Genomic DNA, 27688 nt, shown 5'->3' on the forward strand with positions numbered 1-27688 from the left:
AAGCAGGCTGGATGAAAGAGGTCAAAAAATGTAACCAACAAATGCAAGATCTAATAATAACACCAGAATTAATAAGTGAAAGAGCAAAGAAAATTAAAAATTGGACTGCTCTAGGCAATGATGAACTGCATGGCTTTTGGCTTAAACACCTAACAAGCCTTCATAAACAACTATCAAAACAGTTCAATCACATTTTGCAAGGAGGTGATATTGAACAATGGCTAACAACTGGGAAAACTCATCTCATCATGAAAGACCCAGCAAAAGGTGCAGTTCCAAGTAATTATAGACCGATAACCTGCCTGCCAACCATGTTCAAATTATTAACTGGAATAATAGCAGATGAAGTCATGCAACACTTATTAATTAACAAACAGCTTCCAGTTGAACAGAAAGGAAATTGCCCGAACACCAGAGGCACAAAAGACCAGTTGCTGATTGACAAAATGATTTTAGAAAATTGCAAGAGAAGAAAAACCAATCTAAGTGTTGCATGGATTGACTACAAGAAAGCCTTTGATTCATTGCCTCACACATGGATACTAAAATGTTTAGAAACAACTGGTGTCAGAAAAAACATTCAGATATTTATTTTAAAAAGCAATGAACATGTAGAGTACACAGTTAACAATCAATGGCGAGACACTTGGACAGGTTAGCATTAGAAGAGGCATTTTCCAAGGGGACTCACTATCCCCTCTGTTGTTTTTAATCGCCATGACCCCACTTTCACAAATACTAAACAAAACAGGCCTTGGATACCAAACATCTAAAACATCAAGTAAAATAAATCATCTGCTGTACATGGACGATCTGAAGTTGTATGGAAAGTCCCAGTCAGAAATCGAATCACTGCTAAATACTGTCCGTATATTCAGTAGTGATATAGCAATGGAGTTTGGACTAGACAAGTGTGCTGCATCAATAATGAACAGAGGGAAAATAACAAAAACAGAAGGAATAGAACTGCCCAATGGAAGCAAGATCAAGAACCTGGAAGAGAAAGAACATTACAAATACTTGGGCATTCGACAGGCTGATAGCATTGCATACACTGTAGTTAAAAGAAAAATTGGAAGTGAAAACATCAGGAGAGTTAGAAAAATCCTGAAGTCCAAACTCAATGGCGGTAACACCATACAAGCCATAAAGTCCAAACTCAATGGCGGTAACACCATACAAGCCATAAACACCTGGGCTATACCCGTTATCAGATATACTGCAGGAATAATAGACTGGACCCAGGCAGAGCTAGAGACGCTAGATCGTAAGACCAAGAAAATAATGACCATCACTCATGCTCTGCACCCCCGCAGTGATGTAGATATAGGCTCTACCTCCCTCACAGCTCAGGTGGAAGAGGAATGCTGCAAGTCCATCAAACAGCAGAGGAGGAGAAAAGAGGCTTTGAAGAATATATCAAGGACAGTGAAGAAGATGCATTTAAGATGGTCAATAACGAGAAACTATTAAACACCAATGAAACAAAGCAGGCCGACAAGAAAGAACAAGTCAAGAACTGAGCAGAAAAATGGAAAAATAAGCCACTGCATGGTCAGTATTTGCACAATATAAGTGGAAAATCAGACATCACCAAGACCTGGCAATGGCTTAAGAATGGCAACTTGAAGAAAGAAACAGAGGGTTTAATACTGGCTGCACAAGAACAGGCACTAAGAACAAATGCAATAAGAGCAAAAGTAGAAAAATCAACAACAATCAGCAAGTGCCGCCTTGCTATGTAATCTCCATTTATATCCCAGGGAATGCCTTATTGTTCCTTTAATATGTAAACTGGTAGATCAATCCGATGATAACCTTGTAAAACATCTGCTTTCAGATAAAGATGCTTCAATTTCTATTTCTGTAGCTAAGTTTAGTTATATTGTTTTTAAAAGGTATAATGGGATATCATTCCAATTTTAAATTGTGTGTGTGTGTGTATGTGTGTGTGTGTGTATGTGTGTGTGTGTATATATATATATATGTGTGTGTGTGTGTGTGTGTGTGTGTACACACACACACACACACACATTTTAATGCTTACTAGTTTTTATTCTCTGTTTGGTCAATGACTGTAAATAAAATTACAATACAATACAGTGGAAAATCAGACATCACCAAGACTGACAATGGCTTAAGAATCACAACTTGAAGAAAGAAACAGAGGGTTTAATACTGGCTGCACAAGAACAGGCACTAAAAACAAATGCAATAAGAGCAAAAGTCAAAAAGTCAACAACAAACAGCAAGTGCCGCCTTTGTAAAGAAGCAGATGAAACAGTGGACCACCTAATCAGCTGTTGTAAAAAGATTGCATAGACTGACTACAAACAAAGGCATGACAAGGTAGCAGGCATGATACACTGGAAGATCTGCAAAAAATACAAGCTACCTGTAGCCAAAAATTGATGGAACCATAAAAATAGAAAAGGTTGAAGAAAATGAACATGTAAAAATATTATGGGACTTCCAACTACAAACAGAGAAACATCTGCCACACAATACACCAGATATAACTGTAGTTGAGAAGAAAGAAAAGCAAGTTAAAATAATCGACATAGCAATACCAGGGGATAGCAGAATAAAAGAAAAAGAAATAGAAAAAAATCACAAAAAACAAAGATCTACAAATTGAAATTGAGAGGCTGTGGCAGAAAAAGACCAAAATAATCCCAGTAGTAATTGGCGCCCTGGGTGCAGTTCCAAAAGACCTTGAAGAGCACCTCAACACCATAGGGGCCACAGAAATCACCATCAGCCAATTACAAAAAACAGCTTTACTGGGAACAGCCTATATTCTGCAACGATATCGATAACAACAGCAACAACATTGACAATAAAATTCAGCCATCCCAGGTCCTTGGGAAGGACTCGATGTCTGGATAAAACAAACCAGTCAATAACACCTGTCTGACTGTGTGTGTGTGTGTGTGTAAGTAAGTAAGTAAGTAAATAATAAAATAAAATAAAATAAAATAAAATATCTGTATTGGGAAAACACCACAAATGCCTCCCTAATATGATGTTATAGTAGTAGGGATGTGCATGGAACTGGTGCGTGCACTCCCGGGAGGGCGGGTGGATTACTTTAAGGGGTAGGGAAGGTGCTGCCTATCTGCCAGCCCCTGACTTGCCACTTTCCCCCTGCCAGCGCTGTCCCAAATATCGGACCTCTGAAAAGTATAAGCATGCATATGTATTCAGTACTTGGTTTGGGCCCCTTTTGCAGCAATTACTGCCTCAATGCGGCGTGGCATGGATGCTATCCGCCTGTGGCACTGATGAGGTATTATGGAAGACCAGGATGCTTCATTAGCGGCCTTCAGCAATTCTGCATTGTTTGGTCTCATGTCTCTCATCCTTCTCTTGGCAATGCCCCATAGATTCTCTATGGGGTCAGGTCAGGCGAGTTTGCTGGCCAATCAAGCACAGTACACTGTATACTTTTCTGAGGTCCGATATTGTTCTATTCTTCAATCCTTGTCTTATTGGTTCCATGTAATATTCTAATTTTCCGAGATTGTGGATTTGGGGTTTTCATGAGCTGTACGCCATGATCATCACAATTATAACAAATTAAGGCTTCACTTATCTCGCTTTGCATGTAATGCGTCTGTCTCATATATCAGTTTCACCTTTTAATTTGCATTACTGAAATTAATGGACTTTTGCACGATATTCTAATTTTCCGAGTTTCACCTGTACTTGCATTTTACCCAACTATAAGCTTATATTCCACAGCATTGTATTCTGCAGTTAGATGTATCTAACTGCATAATACAATGCTGTGGAACATATGCATCTCTAATACTTCCTAGTAAACATTTCAGGAATATAAACCAAAGAATTACTTACATATTGACAGGTATTTAGGTATAGATCCTGGATACATAACAAAGGAAATTATCATTACCATTATCAGTTCATTACAAGACTGTAGAACTTAAATTATTTCCATGGTACAGAATGCTCTCAGAACATAAAGATAGCATAGTTTCATATAAACAGCATTTGATTAATGCAAGGGCAAACTAACTTTCTGTGGTACAGAACATACTACTGAGATTAAAGCAATAGATTGTGTACAAAAATGTATTTGTTAAAATGGAGAGCCTAAAGTATAGTTAAGTAAAGTATAGTATAAAGGATGTAACAGAGACTAGACAGGTATCAACATAACTACAGCAGAACCCTTTTTTGAAGTAAGAGGTCATTTTTGTCACATCACATTGTGAATAATGGACAATGCTTGTGAATACATGAGTGGTTAGATGGAAATTCTGGATCAAATGTCAATTCAGACTTAGGGCGGGTTCACACATAATGTGGAACCTACTTGCAACTTGTCTATGACCGCCTGAACCCATGCCAAGACAGGAAGTTGAGGTTCACTTGGGGCATCAAACTGAGATGTGTAACCAAGATTTGAAGCTGGCTTTCCAAACCAAGCGCTGCTCGCCCTAAGATGTATGTCATATCTGAACCCACATTCTCCATGAACCTCTGGTTTGTTCCAGAGGAGCCAGCCCCTTTTGCAGTTGGGACCAATGGCTGCGAGGCAGCTGGTGCAGAGAAGGCTTTTCATTCAAAGGGGTGTGCAAGACAGGCTGGGATAGTATCCAGGGCCTCATTGGGAGGTCTGAACAGGGGGCTTACCTCTGGCTCAACTTGGCTGCTTCCAACAAACTGAGATATGTGACTGTCTGCAACACCAACTTCATGTTCTCTCCATCTCTTGGGCTGAGGGGAGCCTAAGATTCCCAGCTATGTGTGAACCTGAACACAGATTGCCTGGATAGTCACATAACTAACTCTCAGCCAAAGCTTCTCCCGTATTTATATGGTGATAAAAGAATACTGATCTATCTTACAGGGAAAGGGTAAGGATTATTGACAATGCATGTGAAGCACACTGAGCTAAAAGTACTGCATGCATGCATACTCAGTATAATATAATACAGGAAATGTAATACATGAAGGTATATAGGGATACATCACCATTACTAGTTCTTGAAATGTTATTAAGGCATTGCTGCATTTCCCCCAGTCCTACCTACATGGGGCCTAGTCATTTCTCATTTCTGTGCCACACATAACTTTATCTGACTCTGTAGTGCTGAGGCTACTCATGACAGTGGTGCAATGCTGCAGGTTGTGACACTAGGTGAAAACACAACAGCCAGTAAGGCCAGTTCCTTAAGACAACTTCAGTGATCAGTAAGGTATACTGTGGTGAATGTGTACTGCAAGTATTCCCAGCTCACATACTGAACTGGTCACACAAGTAGGTAGGTCTCATGAAAGGAAAAAGATGACATGCACAGTAAAGGCAACAGGCAAATCAGCATGAAGTTAGGATCAATAAAGAAATTAAGTAGAACTTATACACAAAGAGCAGTTTGTCAGACTACTGGAATAGCTCAGTGCTCTCCAGGTAGTAATTCTGTAAGCCAGTTAGAGGCATTCCCATGAGAATTGCTTCATCCTTGAATTTAAAAACATTGCTAGAAACCTCCTGTTTGATCACACTTGGGGGGTAAGGCGAGATTAGTAAAAATAGCTCCCCTGCATAAATGGTGGTGCTGTGGTAGTTGGGAAGCCTTCTGCAGCACGGGTGCTTTTTCCTACTGTACTTACATAGCCTTAGGGCCTTGTAATGCTAGCCACATTCAAAATGGATAGCATTCGAAAGGCTAGTTTGTTAGTAGCTTTCTCACCAGCTATTGCAGTCTTGTAATGGAACTACTGGTTCCATACAAATCCACAACAGTGCCTTATATCTTTTGATATTCAGATCCCTATTAACAAGTATGTTGGATGCCTTCACATGTTTCCCATTAAAGTGTATTTATTTTAATGTCTGAATAGGATGTCATAGTTATGAGTTATGAAGACAACCTTGGTTATCTTCATAACTCTGTACACCTTTTCTGGGCATACTCTGAATCAAACTTGATCTAATGATTTAATAAATATCACCAATATTAGTTCTATATTATCCATAAATACACTAGTAAATGAAGTTTGCATTCTGCAAGCATACATAGATGTATGTGGTGGCTCCTGGAAGCCCCCCACCCCACTATTTCAATGTTTTTAGGTCATTAGAACTCCAACACCTTGGCCTATTGCTCCATAAGCAGGTTTGGCTGCTCTGTGTTGTAGTGCTTAGTGTCCTCTGTTATGAGAACATGTCCTGCATTTTACCACAGCTCTAATATTATTTTAACAGCCTCCATTTTAACCCTCACACAACTCTAAACAACACGCAACCCACCTTGAACTAACTCACTTACCAGTAGCCTTTGCTACCTGGACAGAGAGGCATCTTTTAAAGCAGTACTCTCTTACATTTTGTGGGGAAAACAACTGTTCATTTTCACACCAGCATAGTGGTCTCATTTTTACACCAGCATAGTGGTCTACAAGAGCTGGTCTTGTAGCAAGCATGACTTGTCCCCTTAGCTAAGCAGGGTCTGCCCTGGTTGCATCTGAATGGGAGACTTGATGTGTGAGCATTGTAAGATATTCCCCTTAGGAGATGGAGCCGCTCTGGGAAGAGCAGGAGCTTCCAGGTTCCCTCCCTAGCATCTCCAAGATAAGGGTTGAGAGAAATTCCTGCCTGCAACCTTGGAGAAGCCACTGCCAGTCTGTGTAGACAATACTGAGCTAGATGGGCCTATGGTCTGACTTTGTATATGGCAGCTTCCTATGTCCCTGCAGTGGCTGTTGGTCTCCATCTTGCATTTTATTCTGATTATTTTTTCCTTATAAACAAACTACTTTGATTTTCTATATAAATATTAATATATTTGAGTGCAAGCATCTTATTTCTGCAGTAAGGCTTTGCAGGGTAATTTTTGACTAAAGAGAAAAAACAGAAGAGGGGGGACTCACAGGAAGAACTTTTGTGTAAACTCTAGCTACTTTGGGTCAGGTAGCTTCTCTGTGCTTGATTAGATAAACTCAGGGTTTACACAGATCCATACTTACCTGAATATGACTTTAAGATGAGCCCCTTAAAAATAGAGGTTAAATACAGGTCATACCTATATTTACCCAAACAAGGACTCTGAATTTAAAATGACCCCTTGATTCCTAACATCAAAGAACTGGGGGGAAGGTAGTCCTTGATTCAGGTAAATACAGTACATTGTCAAAATATTCCAACATAACCTAGAAATCTGGAATTCAGTACAGTTGTAGTTCAAGATATCCCAATTACTAGAAAAACCTGCACATTTATCCATCATTGCCTTCTGCCAGCTATGGCTGGTATTCTTGGAGAAATCAAACCTGACCTCAACTACCCATGCATTGGTTACATCCAGAATGGATTACTGCAATTTATGTGGGACTACCTTTGAAAAGTGTTAGAAAACTTCAGCAAGTCCAGAATGCTGCCACAAGGATGGTTGTAGAAGCGAATCACTTCATGAGTATATTACACCTATTCTGTGGCAGCTTCACTGGTTGCGTTTGCTTCTGGGCTAGCTTCAAAGTGTTGGTTCTGACCTTTAAAACCCAAAATGGCTTAGGTATCTGTTGGGCTGCATTTGACCATATGAATCTGCCACGGCCCACTGTTCTATGTCAAAGACCCAGCTCTCAGCCTTGGGAAGACTAGGGATAAGGCTTTTTTTTAACTGGGTCCTCTCTCTGCTTTGGAATGCCCTCCCAGGAGAGCTTCACTGAGCTCCCTCTCAAATGACTTTTTAAAAAGTTTTAAAGACCCTCTTCTTGAGAGGGGCTTTTTGGCATTTTAACCTGCTGTCTATACCAGTGATCTTGGGATTTAAATTTGATTTAAACTGGGATTCCAGATTTTAGCCCTATGTCTTGTACTGCTTTGCTGCTTGCTTATTTTTAATTGTGTTTTGATTTGATTATTGTTGCATTGTGCTGGAGGGCTGGGATATAAATATTTTAAATAAATAAATCTTTCTATTCAAAGGGAGTGGAGTATGTATTTTACACCAGTATAGTTAAGCAGCAACCACATAAGTTAGAACATCGAAATTTGGTACTCACTAATGATGTCACCAATGCAAAACCTGGTTCAAAACATAAATTTCTCATAATGCTTGAATGTTTTATGAATTGAATGTTATTTCTCTGAAAGGTTCTTTTGCAGCTCACAATATTAAACAAGACCCTGGACATGCCCATAATGTGGTTTTGTTTAATTTTGTCCAAGCCTAGACAATAATCACAGCTCTGATAGAGTTAATCATACACCTCCAAAGGATGATTTTTCAGGCATTAGTAGATATTTGGGCAAGCCCAGGGAAGCTTTGAAGCCCTGGGAACAAAGGGCTCAATGCATGAATCAAGTGGCTGGCTCTCTCTCTTTCTGAATATATAATACAAGTGCTGGTCCATATTTAATATATAATATAAATGCTGGTCCTTATTTAAAACTCCAGAGTGACCCAGAAAAACATTCTAGCAATATGGCTATGCAGACAAGAACAAATTTCAGTGGCTAGGATCACTGGGGCCCGAAGTGACCCCTTTATCCCAAATAAAGGAATGGTTGTTCTTCATTCCTATAGAAAATAAAGTGCTGCTCTTGGACATTTGCAATGAGGGCTAAAGGCATTCTAGTCCCTGAAATTAGATGCTACTAACACGGATCTCAGCAGAGGGAAAATGCATACTGCTTCCCTATTTCTTACAACATTCACATCTCTCTCTCCCCCCGCCTTTTCTTCTCACCCTCTATATACCTAGATATACACATCTGTTATGACAATGTTAGTTAGTTATATAACTAATGTAACTGCACCGCTTAATTTAGAAAGCTTACGCGGAACATCAGGAATATGGGGTGTGTGTGTATATGTATACATATATGCATATACATACACACACACACCATGCCCCTGATGTTCTGCTTAAGCTTTTTAAATTAAGCAGTAGAATTACTTTGGTCAAAACTCAGAATATTTGTACAGTACTTTGAAACAGAAGAAAATATATTGATGAATAGCTGGAATTGACAAAGTCTTGTCACAAATGCTATAATCCTACACAGAAGTCAGTCAAATATACCTGTATAGCTAAGCAAAATAATGCCTCTTGAATGACTTATGGCACTGGTCCCATTCATAGGACCACTCACCAATTTAAAGCTTTTGAAATCATCTATGTATAGACCTATGCACCACCTACAGTAATCAGTGGCTTATTAATTAAATTTGCATAAAACAGTATATTACCAAACTACAAAGGGGTGGGGAGAATCCTTTATTTTTGCAGTTAATTAAATATTATGTCTGCTTTTAAATTGCACAGAAGTTGACCTAATTTTTCCATTTGTTCATTTAATTGGCCAAGATATCGAATATACTGGTTTGTTAACAGTTGCAGGACCAGATCAGCCTGGAGCATTGATCCACAGTGTAGCAGGTCCTTCAAGGGTCCCAGCTCCCAGGCTTCAGTGCTGTCAGCCTCACTAATTAATTAGGAGACAGATTTTAATTGTTGCACCAATTGATCAATTTAAAACTTGTATGTTGTATGTCTATGTTAACTTATAATACAACTAACTCCCAAAAGAGTTAGTTGTATTATATATTCTTGAGAGATTATTATATAAATAATACATATTTATTTCCATATTACCAGTAGATTCTTTTTAGAACTTCTGTGCTCTGGCATTCCATTCCATAATGAAAAGAATCTTTCCATACTTTTCAGTCAGTTTACATTCTAAGTTCTTACCCATTACATAGAAGCCATTTGTGATACTGAAGGCAGCAAATGCATTTTTCGAACACAGATATTGATTTCTTTTGAATGTCTGGTTATCACCATGTAAGGTACGATATCCATAATCTTTGTTTCAGGGGCATACCTATAACTGAATAAGACAGGGGGACAAATGTCCTTGGGCCCCAGGGGAAGGGGGCCTCAGCAGTTGGCAACACTGGGTCTTTGCTCTCCCTCAAGTGTTGTTGATGCTGTATTAATATATGAGGCAACTGTTGGAGATAGGCATTTAAAAAAAAAAAAAAAGTTTCTGAGCCAGGGAAATGCACACACAAACACGTGTGTGTGCGCGTGTGCGCATAGGAGGGAGAAAAAGGGTGCATGAAGAATGTTTTTCACTTTGTCCTTACAGCAAAGACATGATGGTGGTGGGGTTGAAGAGGGTTGGGGGCCCATCTTCACTTTTTGCCCCTGCTTTGCTTCAAGTTACTTTAACAAGTACGTCTATCTTTTATTCTTAATATATCCTTAACCATGGTACTGCAAGCAAGATATCTAAATTGTCACCTGGAAAAATGAAAAAAACGCAATCTTTTCATTACAACTAGATGACTTAGTCATTGTTCCTCTGCTAGAAATGCATCCGAAATACTGCTTTTAAAGGTGAAAAATGATACACTGCATCCCCTAACGTTTGCAGTCTACATACTTTTAAAGTTTGTTTCAAGGGCTGAATGTACTTGGCAGATGTTCCAATGTTTGAAATACATTGCATTCTACAGAATTCTGACTACTAGAAAATAAGATATTGAAGAAATACTTCACAGTTGTGTCTGGTCAACTATTTTAGAAGATTGACTTCTATAAAATGTGATCCAGTATACAAAGATTGTATATTTGGATGTATAGTTACTTTGATTGGGATTAATTATGTTTAAGTGCAGGTTATCTGCTTTAAATGGCTTGTGGATTACTCTGTAGTAACATTGTCACTGCTTGCTCTTGAGTAGTCTACATGCAGTTTCATGTTAAGCCTCTGAGACTATTCTGAAATATGTGGTTTGTGGTTCACCATTCATAGCTTTGGAACAAAAATGGCTTAAGTACATAGATAGTCTTAAGTGACTTGTGGCCTGTATTCAAACTACAGTCTTTAAATCTTCTGAAGTAATTGTCTTAAAGCCAACTAGCAGAGCAGGCAGATTCAGGCCTGTTGCTTTGGGCTGAAGTTACTTTGAAGTGGAGCCACTGACTTTAATGGGACAGGTCTGGATTAAATGGCTTGAAGACTGCAAGTTTAGGACTGAATTGATTCACACATACATACATATATCACTTGATAGCTCATTTCTCCATGATTTTGCTGAACATGTGAACTGCCTCAGCTGACAAGAATTCGGCTTGAAATCATGTGAAGTGATATAATACGCTGTGATGCTTGATCTGCGATGGCTATTTCATACATGCAGACCATACATACATGGAGAGATGAAGGTGAGTTTGCATGAACTCATGCCCAGTAATATTGTGTGCATGTGTGTGTGCACACATACATACTGAACCTTAAACTTATTTCACCTTCAGTTGCACTTCTTCAAATAACTCAGTTGTATAACACCGTTTCAACATGCTCTTTATTTCTAACACAATCTATTCTGTGCATTGCTGTTATAAATATTTCATGCATTTCAGCCTATTACCATTTTCTGCACACAGTCTGTGGTGTTTGTGTTTACTTCAGAAGATGTCAGTCTATATTTTCTGTGTACCTTTGATGCTTTGTTTTGGTGTTATAGTAAGGTGTGTATGTTTAATACACTTGTTTTTCTGAGCATTTGCTAATTTGAACTATTTCTTTGTTCAAAGTTTATAATGCTGCATTTTTATCTTGTATGTTATGGAAGAAAAACCCTCTCTGTTGCCTATTTAAGAAAACTCCTGAAGTTCATATGACAACATCCTCATTTCTCTTTTTAATACATTTGTATTTAGGTAATACTTGCAAGTATGGTTTCTACTTAGTCCAGTCCAGAAACTAATTAAGTGACCATATTTGGACTAAAGATCCACAGAATAAGATGGAAGTGGCTTATATTTCAAGTTGTCTGGCTCAATTAGTCTGTCTAGATCACCGCTAGCATCTTTTTGAAGACCCCCCCCCATCTGATCATTAATAAGTGTCTTCCCTCTTATCTTGTGTGAACTTTCCTCTTTCCTTGTGTGAACTTGTTGCTTCCTAATGTGATCTACTTTTTTCTTTAGTTAATACAGCATGCACATTGGTAGTATTTATATTAATAATATGCATCGTTATTTGCAGCTAAATATTATACTGTGAACCGCCCAGGGACCTCCTTTGTATGGGGCAGGATAGAAATGTACTAAATTAATGATAAATCTACCAGCTTCAGTACTTTGCTATGCTGAAGCACTAATCTTCCCACCAAATGGAGCAGGTCACTTTATGTACAGATTACATTATAACCAGGGTTCAATGGTTTACTAGCTTTCAGTGTGCCAAGATTAATACAGTGTAGTATCTGGGATTTATACTTTCTATAGATGGCTATTTATGATTTTGTGACTGCATTCACATGAACTTGCAGACTCCACTTATCGGGTTATTCAGAAAGACTTGAGTCTGAACATCTTCATAGTTCCCATATTATATCTATACTGTACATTCCAAACTGTTCTCCAACAGAAGAACCAAGTTCAGTCCTCTTCTCTGCAGCTCTCAGGAGCATCCCACTCCAGTGTATTTTACTCTCAAAGACAGGTCATAAGCACTCTCTCCTCACTTTAACTCCCCGCTCAATGGAACAACAATAAAAAGAATTAAAGCAATACTGAGAGTTAGTTAGGCTGAAGATATGTCAATGTGCAAATGCTGAACAAACACTGGGTCAGAGGCAGTGTTCCTTCTAACAATGGTTCCCAGGTGTTGACGACTACAACTCCCACTATCCCCAAGTAAAGGCTATTGCAGCTGGGGATGCAGGGAGTTGTAGTCAACAGCATTTGGGAATCCCTCTTAGAGGGAGCACTGGCCAGGGGTCAGTTGATGGTGTGGCCCACTTTTTTTAATATCTAGTACAACAAAGACTTCAAATGGAAGTACATTCTGGGAAGTAAGATCCATCTTATTTATTTATTATTTATTTGTGTAAAGTGCTCTGAGCCATTTTTGGAAGGGCAATCTAGAAATTGAATGAAAGATAGATAGATAGATAGATAGATAGATAATCAATGTGATTTGCATCCAAATAAATGTACTGAGGTTCACATTGAAAGTTCCCCTTGTTATTACTGGATTTCTTGCACTACTCCTACTTTATCTAAAATATAGAATATCTCTGTATCTAGAGAGCCAGCGTGGTGCAGTGGTTAGAGTGCAGGACTAGGACCGGGGAGTCCAGAGTTCAAATCCCCATTCAGCTATGAGACTGGCTGGGTGACTCTGGGCCAGTCACTTCTCTCTCAACCTAACCTACTTCATAGGGTTGTTGTGAGGAGAAACAAGTATGCAGTACAGTGCTCTGGGTTCCTTGGAGGAAGAGCGGGATATATGTTAAATATGTATATTTAGCACCTTAAATACAGGGCTATGCAGCTCTTGGGATAACTGTTTACCCTTCCGGACATGGAATACTAGAGTTGGGCCCCAATGTCTCATTTAGGCATGACATTAAAGAGTCGACCCTTTGCAAGTGGGAGCAATCTGGCTTCTTCTGAGACTTTTAGATCACAATCCTAGTAATATGAATTCTGTTTCTCAATGGCATGCTCCCAAGAAAAGCATTAGGAAATCAACCTGTTCCGTGTACATAAGTACTTTCATGGGGACGGGAGATCGAAGGAAGTACAGTGGAGTACACACCAGTATAATACAGTACTAGTAGCCTTGACATTCGCTGTTATGTCCACTTTGATCCTAGTTATCGCCGTTGATTTCGTTGCAACTGGGAGGGCCAATAAGAGAAAGAGAGATCTTGCAAGTTTTAGAAGGGCGAACGCTCACCTCTAAGGTGTCCCCTGCTCCACCTCCCCGGCAAAATACACACGCGTACTGCAGCCTGCCCCTCCTCCGCTATAGAACGCCTCCCTACCCGAGGAGGCTTGTGTGCCTTGTGTGCACCTGCTCTCCACCCCCGCCCCGTCTCTGTACATCTCCCCCTGCATGTAAAATGCCTCTTCCTGGGTCCCCCACTTTGTTTCCAAGTCTGTCGGGTGCGCTGCCTAAGAGCCGCCGCCTCTCGTCCCTTCTTGTACCTGATTCGGGTGCGCCCCAGCCCTCCCCGGTTGAAGTCGTGGCCAGTGTCGTGTGTGTTTACGGCAGGGTTTCGAGGGCTTCCGCGCCGATTTTTCCTCCCTGTTCTTCCTCGGTTCTCCCTTTGCGTCCCCGCCACCTCTCCACCCGCTGAGCGCCCTCGCTTGCTGCTCGGAGAAGGCGGACTCTCTGCCGCCGCTGTTCTGGCCTGTCCCTCTCGGCGGTCGGTGCTGCACTCACTAATCGTTTGCCTCGCGTCGTTGCCAGCAGCAGCGTGTCTCTCTCTATCTCTCGCATTGCTGCCTGTTATTCTGGTTATTGTGTGTAATAAATGCAGAGCCGCCTCACACTAATCAAGCTGATTACAAATTCTTGCGCGCCCTGTGCCGGAAATCGCACACCCCTCGGCTCTCTCTTTTCCCTTCGCCTCTCTTCTCACTCCCCCCCCCCACGCGCGCTTTCTGGTTTTAACCCCCTCCCCCTTCAGCCTTAACCCTCCAGCCCCCTTTTTAATCCAATTCCCATTTCCACCCCTTCTAGATGCCCTTTCTTCCCTCCTCCCCCCCCCCTTACTCCGCCGCCGCCGCCACCACCTCCTGCTTGTCTCTGTGTCTCTCCCTCCCAGGACGCGTCGGATCATCCAGGGCCGCCGGGAAAGAGCTCCAGGCAGCAGCAGGGAGGCTACGTCCTTCTCCTGTCTTGGGCTGTATACATATTTGAAGGGGGGGTGGGAGGAAGCCGGTGGCCCTCGGTGTTATTTTGTATTAAAATGAGGAGGAGGAGGAGAAGGAGGAAGAAGCAGCAGCAGCAGCAGCGAGCAATAGCGGAGAGGAAGAGAGGAAGGAACATGAGCAAGGGACGGCGGCGGCAGCGGCGGCAGCAGCAGGAGCAGGAGGAGGAGTGATGAGTCAACTAATAATTTAATGGGGACAGAGAAAGAGAGAGAGGGGGAGAGCGAGCGAGAACGAGCAAAGCGAGCTACGTCCGGGGACACACACTCTCTCACACACAGCCCTGTAACATCCAGCAACCACCACCAAACCGGCCTAAATAACAATAATAGCCTGCCGAGGGACAACAAGAATTTGAAAGCTCACAGGATTTATTTTATTTTATTGGTAACCTGATTTCCCTTCTTTTCCGCCTCCCGCATCTTCCCCCCAACCTTCATTTTGGCTAACTCTTCGGAAGTAGATTTTTTTAAAATATCTATCTATATATATAGATATATATATTATTTTTTAATTCTCTTTTCCTAAGTGAAGAGATTTTTTCCTTTTTACTTTTGGTGGTGACTGTTTCCTTCCGCTACCCCCCTCCTCTTCCCAAACGCAATCTCTCCGGGTAAATGAGAGAGGAGAGGCTCTCTGCATTATTTTTTTAAAAACAAGCTGCAAGGGCAGTAGTGAAACTGGATTTTAGTGCCTTTACTTGCAACTTTATCCTTCTATGTTTTTCTGTGGAGATCTTGGAGGCTTTATGCAGAAAGTTTGGGATTAGTTTTTTGGGAAGGAAGGCATGTCTTTATCTGTATATTTTTGTGTTTATGTGCTGTGTCTTGTTAGAAAATAACTATGAGACAAATCCAGTAGATTTTCTGCTTCTGTTTTTAAAATATTAGACAGAAAACCTGCTGCATTTCCTTCCCCATCTCATTTTCTTATTTACACTTTTAAAAACCATGAAGATTTTAACTGAGTATCCCTTATCTCAGTTAGTTTCTGTCTCTTTTTAACAAAAAGAAAGTTTGTTGTCCGCATTACACTTGTCTGATTAAATTTCCGCCTTCCTCACTTCCCATTATTGGAAGCCCAATATTCTGCAATCATTTACGATACCTTTATTTTCTTGTTGCTTCCCTCAAAGGCTGCAATGTTTGGCCCTCCCCCTCCTAGGAAAAATAGAACTTGGGGAGGGAAGTATCCCTCAGGTTTCCTTAATTTTTTTTAAAAGGACTTAGAAAACATCAGTCTTGAACTGCTGCTGCTGCTTCTTCAAGAGATCAGGCTGCAAAGGAAATCTCCTTTGTTTCTATTATTTATATGCTGTCAAGTTTTGAAGTGGTGAGTTCCAGGTTTTTTTTTTGGTGTTTTTTTTTTTTAAATCGCTCAAACTGCCGTGTTCCTGTTTCTAGATAGTGTTTTGCTTCTTTGTCTCTTTAAAAGGTCACAGTGAAAGCTTGGCCTGGATTATGACAGCCATATGGAATGGATAAGAACAGAGCCTCTCTTAAATGTGATTAAGGGGTTTTATCTGGAGAGAGGAGGAGGGGAAAGAGGAGAAAGGGGAGGGGGCTAATTCTCGAAGTGTTAGAAATGTAATACAATACTCAATTCTACTTGCAGAAGTAGAACTCTGACCGCTGAATTCTGTGAAAATGCTTAGCATGTCACCTCCATATATTCAGTAGCTCATTTATGAAAGTATACCTTGAAACCAATGCTTGTGCTGAAAACTTACAGGTGAAACAAATGCTTGAGCATGGAAGTGGCAGAAACTCTTGGCCCTTGTCATATCCAGAGATAACCATGAAGCTGTCACAGGCAAATGACCATGCTGATTGTTGCTCATCACTTTTTCAGATTGAGTTTTTAGCCTTGGATATAGTTTAAATTAATGTACTTGGAGCCTTTTATGCACATAATTTTGTTTTGCAACATGCATCTTCTTACAAGATGATGGACTTGAAGGATGTATAGGAGATGAGTGTTCAATTAGTCAATGTACACAAAATGAATTGTAGTCTTATCTCATTTGCTGGGCATGATGTAATGTTGAGTTGGCATGTGATAAGTGCTCTTTTCTATCCAAAACCTTGAAGCAAGTGTGTGAGAATGACAGGGATGTTACTATTTATTTTGAGATTATCCACTGATTTTAGAAGAACAAGAGGAAAAACTAGTGTGTCAGATAAAGTGCTCTGGTGAAGCACTACCAAATGCTGTAGATGTTAGTAATTTAGATGTGCAGTTTTGGGTTAAACAGCAGTTAATGTAATGAAAAAGAATAATCTTGATTAAAAAAAGTGATTAAAGTAGGCATATTTATTGTTAATGAGACTCATAACCAAAAACAGATGGGACCACAATCAACGGTAAACCTTTGGTTCTCAGCATGTCACCCTAGAGTGCTAAGGATAAATAACCATTATATTCTAAACTTTATAGTTATTCTGCTGGCATTCTTAAGGTTGCTTCTAAACCTTCAGATTAATGCAGTAGTTATGAAAGACAAAGGAGCTTATGATTTAAACAAGAAACAAATTACAATGGGAATATACAGCATCTCCACCAAAGTAAAGACTTTGTCAGAGTTGGGGCCAAAGTGACACATTTACTGTGCATATGGATGGTGGATCAAGTGATGGTGTTGGATAAATACTTTGCTTTCTATATGGTTGTCCTCTCATCATGTTTTAAGTGTTTGTTCAATAATCTGGGTAGTACTTCATACATGATTGGTCACCAGTCCTTATTGGTCATATTGTACATATATGAACAGGCAATATAGTAAGAACTTAATCAGGATAGTAGAGACTCTATTAATAACTAAGTATCCATCCAGAATAAAAGTTCAGCCAGAACACTTCCCTCATTTTTTAAAAAAGTGAACTGTCTCATCTTCTTTTTGGCATGCCATTATTACAGCACTTAACAATTAGCTGTAACATGTACTGTGTTTGTCATAGAACATGATGATAAACATTTAAATATATCATTCATGGTGGTGAGATTTTAAATTTGGAAAACGATCTACTTCATTACTGAGTAAAAGTCTTGGGTAATTTTGTTCCTGATTTCACATCTCTTCCAGTATTCCATTATTAATCTCAAAAGATTCAAAAGATAGGTGCTGAAAGGTTTTCAATTCAATGCCCAAGAAGGCTATGATTATCTAAAGAGGCTTCCATGTTTTGCTCCAGTTGATACTTATAAGATGACATAGTGGATCTACCTATTTAGGAAAAGCTGTGCATCTACCTCTTTTTAGCTGAAGCTAATTCACCTTTTAGTGTAGAAAATAGAATGAAATACTTCTTTCAAAAAACTGCTTAGAGATTAGCAAGCAACTGCTTTTGTCTATAAAATATGCATGATATAACATATTTTTTTAACTAATCAGTTGCATACCCAGATAAAAGTTTTCATCCCTTTCATTTATTTTCTAAGGTGTTGTAAAACACTCCCCCTCCCACTTTATTAAACATTTTGACTAAGTAAGAAATTTGAATCAAGATCATAATCTTGGAACATATGCTTAAGAAAAGTATGTCATACTACTCTATGAAAGCTACTAACCCAGTCACAACTACTCTTCTCACTCTTGGATTTCTAAGATACAGAGCCCGTATGTGAATTGGTCAATGTATATAGTAGGTTAAGATAACCCTAACATTTTCAGATAATTTGACAATGAAGCAAATTTCCTGGGAGTGTATATTTCCTTAAGAGACATTTAATATTATGTGAACATGCTATACAGATGTATTATGTACATGTGTAAAGCTGCCTACATAAAACTACGCACGCGTCTACAACACATATATATTTTTTTAAATCATGGCAGGTGATCTTTAGAGGCGGGACTGAGTATGGATCATTTGAACGAGACAACTCAGGGGAAAGAACATTCAGAAATGTCTAACAATGTAAGCGATCCGAAGGGTCCACCAGCCAAAATTGCCCGCTTGGAGCAGAATGGGAGCCCATTAGGAAGAGCAAGACTTGGAAGTACAGGAACTAAAATGCAAGGAGTGCCTTTAAAACACTCTGGACACCTGATGAAAACACACACTAGAAAAGGTAACCCAATAATTCTGAATATGGAGTTTTAATTTTTGAATAATATAGTGTGTCTTTTAGAAGAAGCCTACTTCCAAGATTTTGCATAATTTGTACCTCTATTGCATTTCTCCTCTACCAGTACTCATCCTTGGTTCTGATGAAAATGGCACTTGGAAGTTTGAACTGCATGCTTGGGTGGAGCATCTTGGTTTGCAGGGTGGAGTCTTTTTAATAGAAAAAAAAAATCCCTTACCTTCTGCTTATCTGTCTTGTTGAGACCAAATACAACCACCAGTCAAAGATAACTCTTGTAATAAACTCATTCTGTATGGGTTATTGAGCAACACACTCTTTTATAGCATATGAATGAATAATAGATTCGTGAAACAGATTTCTGCTTGTGCTCCTGACAAGAGTCCAAAACTGGAAGATCAACAGCATTTCTAAAGCATTTGCTAGCTGGCTTCAAGAAAGTAACACTAGGCGCTCGCTCGTGCTCTCCTTTTTTCTTCTTTTTTTGATGTTCAGTGGAAAAACTCCTTCATGATGACCATTTTTCGCACTTTGTTTCCTTAAGTACAATTCATTATTGAGCAATGAACAACTTGGGTGTCATATTGTTCAGTGACTGGTTTGCTGTAATTAGACATTCTCACAAGAAAAAGACGCTTTTAGAGCCAATGAATGATTGTGGTATGAGTTTGTCTGTGGCTGTGTTTGTATTATGAATACTTTGAAACAAACTTAATAGTATACATGATTATATTTTTGGTTCATATATAAAGCAGACATGTTAAATTAAATCAAAAAATGCTGTATATAATTTGGCATTTGTTTTAGCACTCCTTTTTCTCAGTATAATTGCTACATGTTTATAGTTCAGATTTTTTTTCTTGCATTTGCTAAGCAAAGTGTACAATTCAGTGAAGACAATTAAAATACAGAGAGTTAGAAGGCACTGGTATTTCATTCTGATGCTTAACATTTATCATACAATCATTTATTTTTTCCTTGGATTTGCGAAAACAAAGAATATATTGATCTTAGAATGAACAGACACAGCAGTCCGTATTGTTAGATCTGTATCTATTAAAAATGGAAAAACAGCACTTCAGCAAATTCTTTGGCCTCTGCTCATGATTACCCTATTTATTGATTGTTTGCCAAGAATGTATGCATCTTAAGAAAGCCAGGGTAAGGCATTAAAAATATAATTTATTGCTGCTTTTTAAACAGAGTGCATTAATAATATTGTTCTGTGAAGCTCTGGGGCTATATAAAAAGGACTTTCTGACGCCTGCAAATATATAAGTTCCATAAATTCCTAAATAGGAGATTTCAGCTGTCTCTGGTATTATGTGATATTTGCACAACAAACTTTAATGCCAGGACAGTTTTAGACAAGGATTCTACAGACTTCTCTGCTTCTTATGGCAGACGTGCTGTTTACATAGACTCATAAACCTTCAGCAAACCTCCAACACTGCCTTCAGGTTTAAATCATGCTGTATTTTTAGCATTGAGAACTGACCAGTGCCTTTCCCTTTAATACTAGAAGGTTATAAAATTGCTGCACTTGGAGGTCTTGCCAAGTACTTGCAAGAGTGATCTGCTTGCTGAGATTGTGGTCTCCTGTCCAACATTTTTCACATTTAATAGAAGGGCAATAGTGACAGGTTGTGGAGATTTAACATCTGTAGTCAGATGATACCTTTTTGGTAGGCTACAGTGGATATCAAAGACTGGTCAAGAGACATTGCTGCCTTAAGAAGGAAACTTGTACTTAGATACAGTATCTTACAGACCATTCACAGAAATATCCAATAAAACTTGTTTTCCCATTACAATATAAAACATAAGTGTCACATACTTACCTCATTGGAGTTAAGGGCAGGCTCTTTTAGTTGGAAGAATGGCTTGTTTTTGTTTTCTAACAATGTAGTTTTCTAACCAGTGGAAAGAAAGAATGGAGTAAGCATTTATGAGATGGTATTGCTAAAATGGAGCAAGTGAATCCGTGTGGATTCTGAAGTCAGACTCTTAACTGTGATTCCAAGTGTTTGTGCCCCTCTCCTCCCTTCCCCTTCCTGTCTTCTTTAGTTGTGATGGTTCAAAACCTGTTGTCAGAGCTTGGATAAAACCTGCTTTACAAGTGAATTTGTGTGTGTATTGGGTTTTTACAGCATTCTCTACAGTTTAATTAATACCTAATAAGAATCCAGCAGTGATACATCACCATAAGATACAAAATATTCACAAGTGTTAAGACTGGTGTTTCATGCTGAGCTTATTCAGCAAACCAAAAAGAGTTTGTGCACCTTTCCAAGCAAGCCTGAAGGGATTAGTTTGACAGAGCCTGACTCTCTGGTGAACAGCTAGCTGCAGATATAGTTCAAATATGAATTCTTAAAAGGTGCTTTTTATTGTAATATTCTGCTGTATGTAAAACTATGAACAAAGTCATTTTTGTGCAAGTTACCTTGATGTCATCAGTAAATCACTTTCAGAAGTGCAGGATGTGTGTTATATACCTTTGCAGGATTAGATGACTTCTGTAAATGTAGAGGGCAGTGCTTACAGAGGCATTAATGTTGTAGGACTAACTGTTGGCGATAGTAGGTGCTCTGTTAAAGTAACCTTTGCCATCATTTATGCTAAAGATTATGCCCTTCTGGCATTATGCCATGAGACAGCTCCTGTGCAGCACATGTTTAACGCTTTCACTTCAGGTCGGTGAGAGGCCTTATCTGCATCACTGAAGATGGTCATATATTAGTTGTTGCCTTACTGGATATAGGTGTTATGTTTACATTATGCTTCTCCCCCCACCTCAATTTAAGTCTGGCATACCTCTCTTCTATAACAAGTGCTATTTGAATGGTACTGCATGCAGAGTGGTCAACTAATCTTTTATATCTTGTTTAAATTAAAGCAAAAAGTTTGGGGATCTTGCTTTCTAAAGGTTACAAATATTCAAATGTTTAAAAGGCCTAACATGTTTTACTGATACTACTATAATCTCATTGAGATCAATGATGTGTGATCTATAAACCTTTTATCTATTTTGACTATAGTAGGATCACACCAGTATAAAAAGCGAGTGAATACTTAGTTCCTGGAAGTAAAAATTAAACATGATCAATAGTGAGCATATATATGTGTTTATTTTGTAAAAAAGAGTAAGGTACCCAAAGTATATATAAAAGTAGTAACTTGGGCTACAGTATATACAAAAGTGTGTGTGTGTGTGTGTGGTGTGTTCAAAGTGTATATTTTGCTATTTGTAGCCTTAGTGTGTCCTGCTCATTTTCAAACAATGAAATCAATTAGCATTAGACTGGGTTTGATTTTCTTGCACAGTTTTGCTAATGTGAAATTTGAAGAACAGCCAGACAAAGGTGAAATTTTGTAACAATTAGTAATTCAGTATTTTTGGCACTACTAAGGAAGTTTTATTGTAAACAGAATTATGTAGATGGCATTGCAATGGCTTACTCTGAAGGCTTCTGCAGTATGTATTTAAGTAGTCACACTGCAGGCTCTCTCAACAAATCAGATAGGATAGGGACAACCAACATTATTTCTCTGCAACCAAGCTTATTATTTTTGTAAGCAGGTACTGAATTCTAGAGCAGACCAAACCTATACTTATACGTGTTATAACATTTTACTAAATTTGTGAATGTGATGTCTTCTCTGTCTGGCAGGAATCTGTGGGTAACATTTCACCTACATTATGTTTCTCTTAACAGCCCATTCAGAAGGTACAAGTAAGTACTATGCAAAGTTTAATTTCTTAATATCATTATATTGCAGGAACCATGCTTCCAGTTTTCTGTGTAGTGGAACATTATGAAAATTCCATTGAGTATGACTGCAAGGAGGAACATGCAGAATTTGTTTTGGTAAGGAAGGATATGCTATTCAACCAGCTGATTGAAATGGCATTACTATCACTTGGATATTCTCATAGCTCTGCTGCCCAAGCGAAAGGTAAATATGTCTTGATAAATTGCAAAACAATGTGTATTTACTTTTATGGGGGGTAGGAGTGGGAAGGACAGGGCATGGCGTTCCATGTTTTCAGGAATGCTGTGCTAATATTAATATGCAACAGAGTAAAATAATTTTGCTTACATGTGAGCTTCTTAGCTTGTATTTTGTTTGTGTGGAATGCAGAATTATGGCTTTGTTTTTAAATGATTTCAACTGATTCATTGCTTAGTAAATTACACTGCTGAGGATTCACACATAAGTGTAGAAAAGACAAATTTCAGCAGATAGACTTGTGGGGAAACCAACTTCTTGGATTGAGTCATTCTTTCTGTTCCTTTTTAAAAGCTGTGTACTTCCCAGTATTCAGTATAATAATTCACTTAAGGAAATTCTCTATGGCTTCTTTGCCACTTATTAGCAGCTACCAGGAAGGAAAAAAATTTCAGTAGTCTGTTTGTTTAAAAATAAAAATATGTATTTACATAATTTCTCATAATCGGAATTCTTATATTCAGGAACTGTTTTACCGATTTCCTTGTCTTTATTGGCCTTAAGATTAAAAACCCTTTTCTTGCCATTACTATCTTGTGCAGGGCTAATCCAGGTTGGGAAATGGAACCCAGTTCCCCTCTCCTATGTGACAGATGCACCTGATGCTACAGTAGCTGACATGTTACAAGATGTTTATCATGTGGTCACCCTGAAAATCCAGCTACACAGGTATGTTATGCAGGGTGCTAGGCACTGGCTAGAAACTAGAGTTTAATATTGTGAATGGCCAAGTCCTGCTGAACTAAGTATACAATTCATTAAATAATACCTGCATTCTTTTGTTACTGCAGTTCTTCTGGAAAAAAGAGACAATATTGTAGAAACCATATATTCGCATAGCTCCGATTCATAGCTTTTCTTTTGGTGTCTCATTAAAAGTATATTGCATTTTAGTCAATTAAATGATGCATTACAAGAAGGCATTTTACATAAAGTTTACTTAAGAGAAAAATATTTTTGCATATCATGAACAGCACCATCTGTGTGCATTTTGAAAAAGAATGACTTGTTCACTCTTATTGTTGCAGCCTAGGTTTTAAAATTTCACTGTAACTAAAAGAGGGGGAAAGCTAATATATTAATTCTTTTCATGATCAGTCGTGAGAAGGCATTACACCTTAAATTGTTTTACCAAGCGCATCAGAGCAGGAAGGTAGAAGTAACATGAAAAAATAGTCGCCACATGCAGCTGATGTATAATTCATGCATCAATACAGCAGATGTGTTGTATAAAGTAATTAACTAATCGGAACAATCAGGAGACTGAGAGCAATCTCCAGATGCATCTGCTTGATGCGCAAAATGAAATCTGTCTGTCTTAAAGGAATGTTCTGCAGCAGAATGCAATCTTGTAATAATCCCTTTTCTAATCTGTGTCTCAAATAGTTGCCCTAAACTGGAAGACTTGCCTCCTGAACAATGGTCTCACACAACAGTAAGAAATGCTCTGAAGGACTTACTGAAGGATATGAACCAGAGTTCATTGGCCAAGGAATGTCCCCTTTCACAGGTACTTAGAGTAACATGTAGTCAATAATAAAACCCTGTAGGCAATTTGAGGTTTCTGCAGGCTGTTGCCATTGGAATGCTTTGCCAAAAATGCATATTCTCTTGACCAACTCATCAGCTCTTAAAATGTGCTGAATTCATTTTTAATCAACTATTGAGGTGTATTGCCCCTTGAAAGTCTTTACACTGAAATACATACCAAACTGCAGTTTCACTGCCCCCCCGCTAAATTTTTGATTTGCTCTATGTAACTGTTTTAATTGAGGACATGTATCAGTATTTAAAAGGCTCTTGACTTTGTCAGAACTACTGCTGCATTTGCATGTGGGTTATATAAACCAAACTGGTTTAAAATGTTAATTCATAAAGTCTCTGGCATTCCATGTGAATGAATGTGTTCTAGACATTCTAGACTATGAAAGAAACTTACTAGAATAAAAAAATAATAGTTAGCATTTGTGTAGTGTGTAGGTATGATTTCACAAGTTATCGAAGTGCCTTTCGGCCTTCGGCCAGTGTTGGTAGGTGCAGGTGTGACAAACATAAATGCAGTATAAAATGTGTTAATATTGGGTTGTTGTTTTTAAAGATTGAAGGTTAGAAGATGGACTATGATCCTTCAACCTTCTTGTGCTTGTGTTAATCCAACCTCTTTTTATACTGCCAGTGAAGACAGATTCTATCTGAAGTGCTTTTGTCGTCCTCTACCACTTTTTTCTGGATGACTTTTATCACATTTTAATCACCCCTTCCTCTTCCTACTTGTCTGGTTGCTATTAGCAGGCTCAGTGTGCTTTCATTACCTGATTGGGCATCTGGTGCACAGTCATTTCTGTCACCATCCCCACTAACTGGTCTTCAGTGAAACTAATAAGGTGGTTGAAAGCCTTTTCAGTTTCACCAATACCTTCTCAGGCATGTATTTTTGTTTTCTAAATTTCCCTCACTGTCTAAAACAGTTCACATATATTATCATCAATATAAATTAGGCCGGTATTGTTGTCCCAAATATTGTACACAGGGATGAGGCTATTGGCTAAGAACTGTTGACTTGGAGATCTTTATGGTCACCTAGCTAAACTACAGAATTCATGGTTTGCATTTCATTTCTTCAAACTCTGCTATGATTCATAGCTGAATAGTCAGCCAGTGATTTCTCTATAGGTTCAACTGCATTTAGACTGGGGATGTGAGTTGTTTAACTTTAGTTACTTTAAGGGTGTAATCCTGAACATAGATTTTTAAGCGTGTTCTATTGGAATTAATGGATCTTGCTTACAAGAAAACCTTGACTAGGATCAGTCTGCAATAATTGAGGAGAAACTTGCTGATCTGCAAATTCCATTAGATTAAATTAAATTAGATAATTTCCGTTTGTGGAGAATAAAAATTGAAGAAGATATATACCTTTTAAAGTATTAAACATTCTTTACTACCATTTCTTGAGTGGAAGTCCTGCCACTGTTGGTAGTACATAAGGTTGGTAGAGACTTCTGTCAGACGTAGTAACAAATGATTGTTGGTTGCTAACCATGGACTTGTGTGGTCCCCCTTCCCTTTGCCTTCTTTCAGAGTTTACTTATCTTTAATCAAGTGGATGCATCATAGGAATTGGTTAATTTTCAATAACTAGAAATTAGCAGTATTTATTATACTGCCTTTCACCTCTGGATCCCAAATTGGCTTACAAATATTAAATGTATAATAAAGCATTTTAAAAACTGCATTCACACTTTATCACTCTCCTCCTTGGTGGTGATGCTCCTAAGGGGAGAAGAACAAACCTTCCCCTAGGGCTATTCCTCGGTGCAGCTGCTCTTCAGTATATTTTCTGACAAGAGCCTGCAATGGGGCCCAGGAAGTACCTCTGTATTCCAGAGGTAGTTGTAACAGCTGGATATTCTAATTTCCTCCTGGGTTGTGGCCAACTGTTTCCAGCTGTCGGGCTCCACTGCAGTTGTTCTCCTAAGTGTGTTTGCAAAGCTTTCTATGCAAAGCGTTTGTGGGTTGTTGATCTAAATTGGCATCCTTAAAGATACGGTGGCCTTATCCGGCTGGATGAAAGAATATCTGCGACTCTCAAATTCATTGACCTGAGATTTCCAGAGGAAGAGTAGGATATAAATGAGTAAATCGCATGCAAGCATGTGTCCCGTTTATACTGTTTTCAGATAGAGGCTGCAGATTGTTATATGTATGCATACCTGGAAGTCCTTTCATTTAATTGAATTGACTTGGAAGTGAGCATGCCTAGAATTGAAATTGTAGGTTGCCTTTATTTTATTTGCTGGTGAATGGAAAACAATTTGGTCATCTGAAGGCGCAATATTCTACTTCTTGTGATGTGTTTTTGCAGTTTGTCCACAGATGTAATGATAAACTGTAAATGGAAAACCTGTCTTTGTTTTATATCTGTACTTTCCCATTATATGATATAATACTCCCAGTATCCATAGAGTAACATTAATTTAAAAGGATAATTTGAAATGAGACACAGCTTTACTCTCAATACACTTGAGAGTGCTGAAATCAAGAATCTGCAAAACAGAACCTTTTAAATAATTCCCAACTCTTTAGGCTATTTAAGACGTGTGTGTGCGTACACACACACACACACACACACACACACACCCCAAAAGCAGGATATAGTCTGTGGAAAAGGTTACATTCCAGCCTGATCTGCATGCTTGATATCAATGCTATAACTTTTTACAGCTCAAGGAGGCAAAGGCCTGGTTCAGATGCAGTAACATACGATTGTTGGTTGCTAACCATGGACTTGTGTGGTTCCCCTTCCCTTCTCTTGCAAGAGAAGTGATTTAATGCTTCCTCTAGCATTGGTAACAAACCAGTTTCCCATTACATAAAAATACGGGAAACTGATTCAAATGAGCCGGAGTTTCCATACATAATGAGTAACTGTAGTTTGTTTCAAACTATTAAAGGACGCTTTAAGTCTCCTCCCCTCATATGCAAAAGTGTCTGAGTGTGTGTGAGCTGGAGGCTTATTTTGTCTCATCCTCATATCAAGAAATCATGATTTCTTGTTGCATCTGAATCCTGCCATAGAGTTTTTTATTTGGGAAGTATTAACTATTTTTGAATTGAGGATATTGCCTTATTGAAATAATCCACATACAAGCACTATGCATGGAAAAGGTGGTGTGTGGCTATGCACAAGCTGAATTCAAAATTGAATTGTGCTTTGCAATAGAAATACTAAGAAGCCTGGCAATTGCCACCCAAGTTTATCCCCACGCCCGCTGCCAAAGTTGTCGTTTAAAAAGGAAACTGACTTTTTGTGCATGAAGTTACTTCACAAATATTCAGCACAATCCTATGCATGTTTACTTGGATGTAA

The 27688-nt window shown here is 38.7% G+C and overlaps 1 protein-coding gene across 13 annotated transcripts in view; it reads left to right on the forward strand.

The window, feature by feature from the left end:
• Positions 1 to 27688, forward strand: part of SATB1 (SATB homeobox 1) — a 158614-nt gene that overhangs the window by 34001 nt on the left and 96925 nt on the right. For 2 of the 13 annotated variants that reach the window (XM_053261230.1, XM_053261232.1), the window contains exons 2-4: positions 22588 to 22764; positions 23361 to 23487; positions 24205 to 24328. In XM_053261230.1, coding sequence (XP_053117205.1) covers positions 22588 to 22764; positions 23361 to 23487; positions 24205 to 24328 — 428 coding nt within the window. Of the gene's footprint in view, positions 1 to 14560; positions 16051 to 18553; positions 18790 to 22368; positions 22388 to 22465; positions 22485 to 22587; positions 22765 to 23360; positions 23488 to 24204; positions 24329 to 27688 lie in introns of those variants that run through there. The other 11 variants (XM_053261223.1, XM_053261227.1, XM_053261226.1 and 8 more) reach the window with 11 other exon arrangements.

This window comes from Hemicordylus capensis, chromosome 6, assembly GCF_027244095.1.
Source record: "Hemicordylus capensis ecotype Gifberg chromosome 6, rHemCap1.1.pri, whole genome shotgun sequence".
Classification (NCBI taxonomy): Eukaryota; Metazoa; Chordata; class Lepidosauria; order Squamata; family Cordylidae; genus Hemicordylus; species Hemicordylus capensis.